The sequence below is a fragment of the Tupaia chinensis genome, unplaced genomic scaffold, assembly GCF_000334495.1.
Source record: "Tupaia chinensis unplaced genomic scaffold, TupChi_1.0 Scaffold138683_1, whole genome shotgun sequence".
Taxonomy (NCBI): Eukaryota; Metazoa; Chordata; class Mammalia; order Scandentia; family Tupaiidae; genus Tupaia; species Tupaia belangeri.
The window spans coordinates 291158-303051 of record NW_006198576.1 but is presented as its reverse complement, the minus strand read 5'-3'; the positions used below and the strand labels follow the sequence as shown (position 1 = coordinate 303051).

At 35.0% G+C, this 11894-nt stretch overlaps 1 protein-coding gene across 1 annotated transcript in view; it reads right to left on the bottom strand.

Moving 5' to 3' along the window:
• The window catches only part of LOC102494318 (triadin), a 126929-nt gene that overhangs the window by 44614 nt on the left and 70421 nt on the right, over window positions 1-11894 (bottom strand). Inside the window, exon 4 of the mRNA XM_006161620.3 lies at window positions 9177-9209. Coding sequence (XP_006161682.1) covers window positions 9177-9209 — 33 coding nt within the window. The remainder of the gene's footprint in view (window positions 1-9176; window positions 9210-11894) is intronic.

Sequence of the window (11894 nt, the reverse complement as noted above, 5' to 3'; positions counted from 1 at the left end):
AAGGGGATGGCCTCACCACAGTCCCTTCTTCTCAGTTCTCCTCTTGGGATTTTGGGTATGCACCCGCACATGCTGAGTTTTATGCTGTTGAGTCCAGGACTCAAACCAGGCTCAGCTATGTGGGAGTCTGGCAACATAATTGTTAGGCCATCTGCTGGTCCAAGAGGTTTTTTTAAATATACTCATCTATTCTATCTTAGATGGAGTATGGATTATACAAAACAAGTAAAAAGCCACCCTTGAAGTCAGTGCTACACTTAAAATTTTCGGTGTCTTCGATCAACAAAGTATCTTCTTCATAAAGCCAGTATGAATTGGATTTTTGTTTCTTGGCATTAAAATAATTCTAATTCTACATGATTTGGGACTGGCTCTGGAGCACAATGGCTAAGGGCTGTGTGGAAGGAGGGAGCTGGATTACACAGGGCTGACTGAGGTTCAAATCCCAGCCCTGGGAGCTTGGAAAACACACCAGATGCATGTACATGCATGTGTATACCCAGGATCGTGGTGGGTAAGTGGAATGCAAGGATTTTGATATGACCAGGCTCCACTGAGGAGACACTAATCTTTCTCTCTTTTTTAGATCCACACACACTCTGACATAAAATAATAATAATAATAAAGACATCGCTTGAATCTACTATAGAGTTGAGAAACACTGGTAATTTTCTTTGATTTTTTTCTTTTTAAACTTATTTAATTTTCTATAGACCTTTTCCAATCAAAAGTATATGATATAATAGGTAAAACTTTAAGGTATCTGCTTTCAACTAGCATATTAGTTTCTCAGAATTTTTAATGTACAGAAGTGCAGATGGAGTCTGGAATATAGTATACCTAACAGCTTCCCATTGATATTATTTCTCAATCACTTAATCTTATTTGTAGACAAGAACATAAAAACACTACGATTATTCTTGCTTTAAGAACTGTGTAAAATGACTGTTGCGAGTCAAGTTATCTTGGAGAGCTTTTAAATGCCCCCCTGATGTTGGTTGGCACCAAAATCTGATCTCTGTTGACTTTGGACCTGCTACTTCAGGCTCTGGTTTTATTATTACTGTATCAGCCTGGCTGCAGTTTGCTTGCCTTGACAGAGATGAGCTGTTAATAGCACAAAGTATCCAAATTGCCTGACTCAGTAGTCTCAGACTTCACCACATCTAAAATGATTACCTAGGGAAGTGACTCTCTGGATCATTCTACAGATCTCCTTCTTCCTCTCCCTCCACAGCCATTTCCGTCTGAGCCACCTCCATCCCCACCTGTATATTGCCTCTGAGATAAGGGATGGGTACCCCGGTTAATGCAGATCTGATTGCGTTGGGAAAGACAGACAGAAGATAAAGCAGTAATAAGTTCCTCAATTGGCCTAGGGCAGTATGCAGCAGTGCAGTTACTGAGTCCAGTTTTGACTTCTTCAGAGAGATCCAAAGATAAATGTGTCTACTTAACCATGTTACTAGGGCCTACCTAGTAACCAATATTCTGAGGCTATGAATTTTAACAAGTTTAGTCACCTTGCCGTTCTCCTTCCTTTTTTCATGCACCATACTTTTGAGACACTTAATGTTCAGCCTGGTCTAAACCACTGAAGCCGCCAGCAGAGATGGATGCAATGAGAGCTCTGGCGTACAAACTCGTCCATCCATCTTACCGCCGATGACGCGATACAACCTCCTGAATGGCCTAATCCTAAAGTCTTGAATATTTATGATACTCAGATATCCTGGCTCTTCCTCATTCTTTCTGACTGCAAAGAGCTATTGTGGATTTAAATTATATAAGAAAAATATATAATGGAAGAACTAAGTTCAAATTTACTGGGCAGCTCTTTTTAACCTGTGGAGCTTTAGGACAATTTAAAAACACAACCACAGTGAGAATGCAATTTGTTTCGCTTTGAGTAAAGGAGTCTCTTCCTTCACCATTGATGTGCATGGTACAGGCTCAGAAAATCAGTCTTTCTCTTTGGGCCCTGCTTATCTTTGAAGCTATAAGAGTTTCTTATTTCGAAGCACAAGTAGTTAGGAAGCAAGGAGATTAAATATAACATAGAGGAGGTTCTGGCGCTTTCCCTTAAGGCAAGAGATAAATCTATAACTCGTAAAGCTACCATGCCCCTAAAATTGAAGACCAGATTCTCCTGTCCAAAAATCTGGCTGTGCATAACTCCAAATGACTACAGCGATTCTTAGCGTTTAAGGTAGATGTAAGGAAAAAACATCATAAAACCTAATTTCTTGTTAGGAAACTATTATTGTCATCTAAAATGACATATTCATAAAGACATAAATGTTTTATTAATTAGTCTTACATACAGACTTATGGATGGAGCTTTCAGTACAAAATGTAAAAAAGAGGTAAGTATATTCATTTTTTGCAATTGGAAGTATTGATACAGAAAAAAAAAAAAAAAAACACCAGAAAAAAACTATATACCTGCTGAAGAAATACACTTTTTGTGAATGTTTGCCTAATCTGAAAAGTCAGCATAATGTAAGTATTAATAGAGATATAAAAAGAAAAATCATATCAGGCTTGTAATGGAATACTTTACTTTTGAAAAGACTATATGATGCCGAGCCTAAACAGGCATATAGTTTTTTTTGTTTCATTAATTATTAAAATAATATATTCATATATCATAACTGTACGTTATAGCCCTTAAGTAGAGTTGTTATTTGATAGTTGTAAATAAAACTAAAAACTAAATTAAAGGTAAAAATTAAAAACAGATCTAATTGCCCAAAGTACAAAGGTAGCAATAAGGAATACTGATATAAAATAAGATGGAAATATGCTGGAAAGTTCCCGAATCTACTGATGATGAAGATGAATTTTCTAATATAAACTTAAAATGTTAATTTTGCTTAGGAATACTGGATTCCCACGTTAGCAGGTGACATGGTGTTTAAGGCACCTGGAACACACAAAGCCGACATTGCTGTTCAAGTTCCAGATCCAGCAGCTTGAGAAACATGCTGGGCTCATGAGCGCGTGTGCCTGAAATCCTGAGAGTACAATGGAAGAGAATGGAGTGTGGCGTGGCCATCCACTCTGGGGGCTGATTTCTTACTCTCCCCTCTCTCTTAGAGTGCATGCCCTAGAGCAAACAGCAAAAAAGCGTACTGCATTATCTTTCTTAAAGTGCATTTGTGTGAGTGTGTGCGTATGCATGCACATGCCTGCATTCTGTGTGTCTGTGTCATTGAGAAGAATTTTAATTTAGGCTTGGAATGTTTATGAGTAACTAAGATAATTTGATGTTATATCTAAAAGCTAGAGTATATTCTATTATAATATCATTATCATTATTCATGTTTTCATCCACTTCCAGTTTAGTTCATATACAATAGCCTCATATATGGCTTACCCTCACTGGTCAACCACAGTGGCACAGCAAGAGTGTAGCATTCCATGATGCTGACACCATATAGGAAGGCCACAAGGTTTCCTTGTGAACTCTGAGCACCCACATGCATGCCTATAATCTTGGTTGATTGAGGCTGGGGTTAGGGTCAAAGCATGAAGACCCCAGTAGAAGTGGGGGGTGCCTCACTCTGTCTCTTCTTATCTCTCATGGAATAAATAAATAAATAAACTAAAAAAAAAAAACAAAAAAAAAAACTTCCCCTCATCATGATCAACTATGCAATGCCCCAACTATTCTATTTTATTTACTCAGTTTTTTATCAACCTCCTCAACCTGGTCTTTTTTATTACTACATAAGGTTATCTTTTAGTTTCGCAGCTACTTAGGCTATAGAATCCCATGTTATACTGATCCAGATGTTATTAAGGAATCATTATCTTTATTAGCAACTCCACATAAAAGCTCTGTTACTAAGGTCATTTGTTATTTTATTTAATAAGCTCTTATTATCAACCTTTACTAACGTCATAAGCAAAAATTACATGTTCTCCTCCACCTAGCACATTGCCTGGCACATAAAAAGCATTTGAAAAGGTTAATTGAAAAGTAAATTTGTTAATCAGTTAGCCCCAGAAGGGATAAAACATGTCAATTGTCTGTAATTGTGATTATCTAAGGATCCCCGTCAAACCATGCAGAAATCTTAAGCCCCTGTGCTTTGTTCTCATTTAGGACCCCAAGGTTATCTAAAAACTAAAATATTCATTTTTTTGTGTGAAATCATCTTCATTTTTTCCCTTTTTTCTTCCACAGAAAATTTTGGAAAACTTTACATTTCCTCCCACATTTGGTAGAGAACATCTAAAATTTTTCATTGCAAGTTAAAAAGACGTGGATGGTATAATTCACAGATTGCTGTAAATGTTAACATTTAAAAATAAAATTGCTATGTTCCTTTAAAAAAATGGATTGATGGACGCCAAATGCTATATATTTTGAGATCTCATTATCAATTGTAAATATACCTTAAGCTCTTTTCTAACATTTGGAAATGCTACATCTTTTCTTTTCTCTTTGAATTCCTATTTTCATTCCACCTCTTTCACAAAATTTTATTTAAGAACAATGTATTTTCATCGTTGGAAAAAAATGTTATTATACTTACCGTGTTTCTCTAGAAAAAAAAAGTGTATATATTAAAATTTTAAAATTTCCTTTCTATTTTGTGACTTCATACCCTATAATATATTAACCTTTAGATTATAAGAATATAAGAGTTTAAAGGTTAATATATTACAAATCTTCATAATTATTAAACCTGAAAAGTGAATTTTCTTAGAATGGCATCTCTTTATATGAATGGTGCTTTAAAAATAATTCATGTGTGATGTACAACATGAATGAGATAAGGTTTAACAACAGATCTAGTCCCTTTTTAAATTTTAACTTTTAAAAATACAGTGTTAGGGGAACCAGCAGTTAGCGTAATGGTTATGTCTCTGGACTCCCACGTAGTCGACCGCAGTTCGAGTCCCGGACCCGGTGGCTTAAAACTCACACTGGGCGAGTGTGCGTGCGTGCCCAAGATCCAGAGAGGAGAATGGAGGAGAAGGGATTGTGGCGTGAGCATCCCCCCTGGGGGGTGATTTCTCGCTTTCTGTATCTCTGTCTCTCTCTGTCTGTCTAGCGAGCGCACGTGCCCTATAGCAAAAACCTCTCCAAAAAAAAAAAAAAAATACAGTGTTCGGAAGCCATGGATTGGTCACATAGCCTAGTAATTAAGAAGCCTCATGGCTGACCACTGTTCAGATCTTAAAGGCTTGAAGACCATAGCCAGATTCATGAGCAGGCATGTTCAAAATCCTGGCAGAATGGGAAACGGATAAGTGATTGCAGCATGATAATTACCCATTGGAGAACGCTTTTCTGTCTCTGTCTCTCTTTCTCTCTCTCTGACTCTCTCTGGTGAACACATGCTCCCTCTGGCAATTTCAAAAAAAAGAAAACCATATGTACATACGTAAAATTTATGCATGTATTTAAGAGAATCTTCAAATGCTTATGAAAAATGTGTATTATGAAAAATCTACGGGTGGATTTCAAATTTTTTTGCGTCAAAATAAACTCATACTTTAATTCTATTTTCCAGAAACTTTCTGAAGTCTTTTTTTGTTTGCATATATATATATATATATATGTACACAAGCTCCCACAAAAAGGGTAATTTTATTATGGTAAAGTCATTCAATTGTTTGATCTTCTTCTAAGTAATATTAAAATGACATAGGGAATCAATAAAATATTTATTTTCGATGATTCTCAACTGAGTAATTGATTAACACCATCTTCAAATGTACTGAAAACAAAGATTAAGAAAACAAGTGATTTTTTTTTTAGAGGTTTTTCACTATAGGGCGCATGTGCTCGCCACACAGAGAGAGACAGAGAGACAGAAAGCGAGAAATCACCCACCAGGGGGGATGGCCACGCCGCAATCCCTTCTCCTCCATTCTCCTCTCGGGATCTTGGGCACACACGCACACATGCCCAGCATGGGTATTAAGCCACCGCGTTCGGGACGCGACCCGTGGTCAACTCTGTGGGAGTCCAGTGACATAGCCATTATGCTAACTGCTGGTTCCCAAGAAAACAAGTGATTTCTAAAAGGTTTATTACTCTTATCTTCAGAGTCATTTACTTCCTGAATTTCTGGGAAGTAAAGCAACTTTATTAGACTTTTCAAACGATGAGTAGATATATCTACTACTGTCATGTAGCAGAGTGCAGGGGCACATGTCTGTAGTCCTGGCTACTGAAAAGGTTGAGGCAAAAGGATTGTGATATTGTGAGACTGTATCTGAGAAAAATAAGAACTGATCAATGAATAGTTCCAGATAAACAAACTATGCTCACTATACAGAACACATATAATAATTCAGGAAATGTAGTATACAGTGGTATTTGATTTTGATAGTTAAAATTTTTAGGTGATTATGTAATATTTTCTAGTGGTTCAGTGTCTTGGACAATCGCCATGGTGTGTTTGGTAATAGAATTTAATATTTAAAAATTTTGACAAGTTGAAAAATAAATATGCAGGAAGAATTTGAAGACAGAAGGTACTATATCTAATATCCTAAAGCTATATTTATATATAACAACATAAGCCACAGAATAGCAGATTTAAAATTTTCATCCATATTAATAATCTGCTTAATAATCAATCCTGCAACTTTGAGATGCATTTATTAAACTATTTTTCAACATCAAATTAGAGCTGGAAAATTCACCCATAAATAACCAGCTGGTTGAATTTTTATTTTAGTAAGAACAGAAATAACTGGACAAATGAAACAAACATTTTCAATGCATTAAAATAAAATGCCACAGGAAAACACAGAACAGTTGAATAAAATGCGCCATATCCTGAATAATGTATGTAATAAAAAATGGCTAATTATTATTGAATAATTAATTGGAAAATGTATTATTGAAGTCATCTAAGTGGATAAAAATCAAATATTTTAAGAAGTTTTCATTCTAGATAACCGAAAATGTATTATTAAGTCAAAATTTTAAATACTAAATGTATAAAAATAACCCATCATGGGATAAAGGAATGAGCTCATAGAATCACTTCCACAGTAATAATCTTAATATGTTTTTAAAAGAAGTATGTATATTAGAAATGTGTAAAATATTACATACTGCTTTAAGCCTTTCATTGCCTCTGTGACTCTACAAAGCAGAACTTATAAATAAAATATTAAGTATAATGAAATATGTTTCCTTTAGTCTACTTTCAAGTAATGTTTATTATTGCATGCTTCTGAATTTAAGGGAGGGTAAATAAGATGTTTCCTTAAATATTCACATTTTCATGTAACTTTGTAAATATTAAGAAAATATATTCATTTGATTTTAAATCAGTTTTCCTGATTTCAAGTATGTAATTCTTCAAGATTTTTATGCACATAGTGCTTAAACACATATGTCATTACACATTTTGACTAATAAGCATTACTGATTTTTTTTTACAAAAAATGTTTTAGAATTTTAAAATGTATTATTATTTTTTAATTTGGCCAGAGAGAAACAGAGAAGGATAGAGAGGGAAAGTGAGAAAGCAAGCCACCAGGTCTGGGACTCAAACTATAGTCAGTCATGTGGGAGTACAGCACCTGAACCACTATGCCACTTGCTAGCCCCTGATATTTTTTTTAAAGAAAAATTCTAAAACCTACTTAGTATTTCTTCTGTTGATTTGATGAATGACAATTTACAGAACAATAAGTAAACAGCTTTGTGTGGACTTGCAATTTATGCTAATCATTATGTGAGGGTTAATTTTTTTAATAATTCATAGAAAAATTCAAATAAAAACGTAATAAAATACCAGTTATTAAATGGTAGATACAATTTGTGGAGAATATGATATTCTTGTGAAATTCAATTTGTAAGCATAAATGAGACAATACTATCTGACTTTCCCTCTTCTATTACCAATTTAAGTAAGCATGAACATAAATTGTTATTTCCAGATAATGACTCGTAGCCATCTACTGGAGATCAGTGATAACAAGACCTGTTTCTGACCTGTAGAAGTTTACAGACTGATATAGAATCTCTAAATTTGAATTGGATGCCTGAAGTCTGCTAGTTATCTTGAAACCCTTCCCATCTCTTCACAGAGATTCATAAACATATCCATTTTTTAGATGTCTTTACCATAATTGAATTTTTCTAATTTAACTCTTTTGGTGCTGTTGTGACACAAGTCACAGATTCAGACTTTCCAAATGCACATACGCTAGGTGGACTTTACTCTGGATAATGAGGTAGTCATCATCTGTTTAGTCAAAGCTGAACCTCCAGGTGTGGAGCCCACTGTCTTAATCCACAGTGGGTCTTGGGAGAGCAACAGAGGCCAGTATATTCTCCTGTGCAGTAGATGTTCTCAAGAATCTGCTGTTGAACATGTTCAGCAGTAACTGAAGCATCACAGTTGAACCAAGTCAGGCTTAAGTGCCGCTGGTTGTTTTTCTCTCACACCAAATGTGCCTCAGGATCGTGCTTATTGCTCGCCAATGCTCCTTCATGACACAGTTCCTACTCTTTCCTGTAAAAGTCCCTGCTCCACTGAAGCTCTTAACCCACAGATATACCCTTATTCCTGAGCTTATTGCTCCCATCTTTGGGTTTCTGGCCACCCCCTCAGTCTTTGAAGACCTTAGCTATTCCTGCAAGTAAATCCCTCTCCACCATACCCAAATGCACCCAACAATTCCACATTTTGGGAATGACACTCTATACCAGTGGATAGATCTCAGCCTCCAAGATCACTATGACCCTGATTATTTCAGCAATTTTCTCTTACAATCAGCACCTATATTGAAAAATAATATAGACAATAAAATAAGAATTTTAAATCAATATATCTGGTCATTGCGAGAATAAATTTCATGAGTGTCATCATTATTATCTGGACTATATCCAAGGCTATAGAATAATCTCCTCATTCCCCAAATTCCAGTTCTCTCTGGCTGGTGTATGGACCAATTTGCACAAATCTACTGAATCAAGCATCCATTAAATAATCAATTGAAAAGTCATGGAATTAGCTTCATTGTAACAATTTGAGTATTATTTCCTCTGATGCTAAATCTTGGTCAAGTTATTAAATGAAAATTCAAGATTAAAAATAAATTAAGACTACAACCCAAGTAAAATAAATTTGAATGATGCTAAAAATCAACATGAAAAAAATATTTTTTTTCCAAAGGTGAAAACAACCGACCTTTTTTTATCAAGGGAGGCTCCTCTATTTCTCCTAAACAAAAACAAAAAGAGTAAGTTAGAAAAACTTTTTGCATATTATAATATGGCTTCACTATTTTCCATTTTCTTTGTGCATTAAAAAAATAGTAGTTTGACAATCACAGTCCTTATATTACGCTGCCTCCCAAATTCCAGTTTTTGGCATAAACTTTGTTTATGGACATTTGAGATAGTTTCATTTTATGAGTTCAATAAAATTGTGGCAGTGATCCAAATTATACATTACAGGTCATATATCATGTTCATTTCAACTCTCTATTGTTCATCTTGACTTCTCACTGGGGCCAAAAGAAATATAAATTCAGGCAAAGTCATAGAGGAGGCTCTAATAATATCAGCTTTCTTGGTATTAAAGGCTGAATACATGATTTCTGGTGAGTAAGACTGACCCTACAAAACATCAGCTTAAAGACAGAATCACAATGCTTCTTTCCACACCCACTCAATGGCAATTTATGTGCCATTTTGGTTTGCTATTTCCTTTCACTCATTAATATATATGAGAGAATACATAGGTTAGTTGCATAATTGTTGTGACATTTAGAATGTGTCTCTCCATTCTACACCTCCATTTGGCTCAATAAATTTTCTCTTTTTGATTGTGCTTTTAGTAAGATTGCTGTTTGCTCTTTGACTATTAATATGACTTACATGTGTAAAACTTACTTTTACTGTTTTTATTTCAATCTCCCTGGAGATAACTCTAGAAATAGATACTATTTTTTCCCAAAGAAGCACATAGACATGAGTTTCTGCTGTGGGTTTATAGTAGTGCATAATAAGACTCTCTACTACAAAGTTACTCTAACCGTGACATTTAATTTTGACATCATCGCCATAATGACAATTAAGCTATAAGATGAAAATCAAATAAAGACCAATTTACTGCATTTGGCAGCCCATTGATTCACTTTTAGCACTCAGAAGGGTATTCATTTTGGTTTAGCCCTGACCCTAGTGCTCATTTGTGCTTAAACTAAAACAATCCACTGTCTTAAAATACAACACAATATCTAATATAGAAACTAACAGCAAGAGAGGTCTCTATGCTCTTGTACCTTTATCAATGTCCTCATCTCCATCGTCATCTTCTTCATCACCTTCAGATGAGATGATGTCAGACAACAAAGAAAAGAAGCCATAAATCCAGTCTGTGGTTTCCTCCACTGTATCATGCACGAACTTTAAAGGATCTGAACCAATCTTGGCAATAGAGCTTGCTAAAAGTAATTAAAAACAAAAGAAAATTTTTGCAATCATCCCCAAAGACTGAAAGGAAAACTTTCTTTTCTGTTTTGTTGTTTGATCCAATGGATATATCAATTTCATAAATGTAAATATCTCTTGGCTACAATTTGTTTGCTCAGAAATAGTAACTATATGTTGCTGTGATATGCATGTGCATTCCATTAAAGACAAAAGAGGACTGGCTCTATGACCTAATGGTTAGGGAGCTGGATCTCATATTACTAATCACTTGGTTCAAATCCTGGCCCCAGAAACTTGAAAAACATACCAGATGTATGTGTGTTGGTGCCCCAAATCTCTACAAGATGGAGAAATGGAGGAGAAGGGATTGTGGCATGACCACATCTCGCTGAGGGATGCTTTCTCCCCCACTCCTCATGTATATCTCTCTCTGGTGAGAGCAAGTGTCCTATAGCAAGTTTTTTTTTCTTTTTTTAAGTTATTGGAGACCCCTGTAGCAAACACTATGGCATTATTAAGAAAGAAACTGCCCTTGAAATGTTCATAATGTAAATAAAAGTTCAGCACAGGGGAAATTAGAAATAAATTAAAATTGTGTATATTGATGTTCTAAAATTGCAAGTAAACCCAAAGTTATAGATGTTCATAAATTTAAAAAAAAATGTTGACCTATATTGTACTGGAAAGCATCATGGGAAAGATGACTTTGTAAGTTTTCAGACAAACAGCAAGGTTTCCAAGTTGACTAAAGGAGCTTTTGCTAAATTAATACTGATAGGTTCATTTATTATAATTTGTGATCTATCAGGAAAAGTCTAGAATTGTCAAAGTAGTGATTATATCAAGTTCAAACTAGATTCGATTATATTACGCTGCCTCCCAAATTCCAGTTTTTGGCATAAACTTTGTTTATGGACATTTGAGATAGTTTCATTTTATGAGTTCAATAAAATTGTGGCAGTGATCCAAATTATACATTACAGGTCATATATCATGTTCATTTCAACTCTCTATTGTTCATCTTGACTTCTCACTGGGGCCAAAAGAAATATAAATTCAGGCAAAGTCATAGAGGAGGCTCTAATAATATCAGCTTTCTTGGTATTAAAGGCTGAATACATGATTTCTGGTGAGTAAGACTGACCCTACAAAACATCAGCTTAAAGACAGAATCACAATGCTTCTTTCCACACCCACTCAATGGCAATTTATGTGCCATTTTGGTTTGCTATTTCCTTTCACTCATTAATATATATGAGAGAATACATAGGTTAGTTGCATAATTGTTGTGACATTTAGAATGTGTCTCTCCATTCTACACCTCCATTTGGCTCAATAAATTTTCTCTTTTTGATTGTGCTTTTAGTAAGATTGCTGTTTGCTCTTTGACTATTAATATGACTTACATGTGTAAAACTTACTTTTACTGTTTTTATTTCAATCTCCCTGGAGATAACTCTAGAAATAG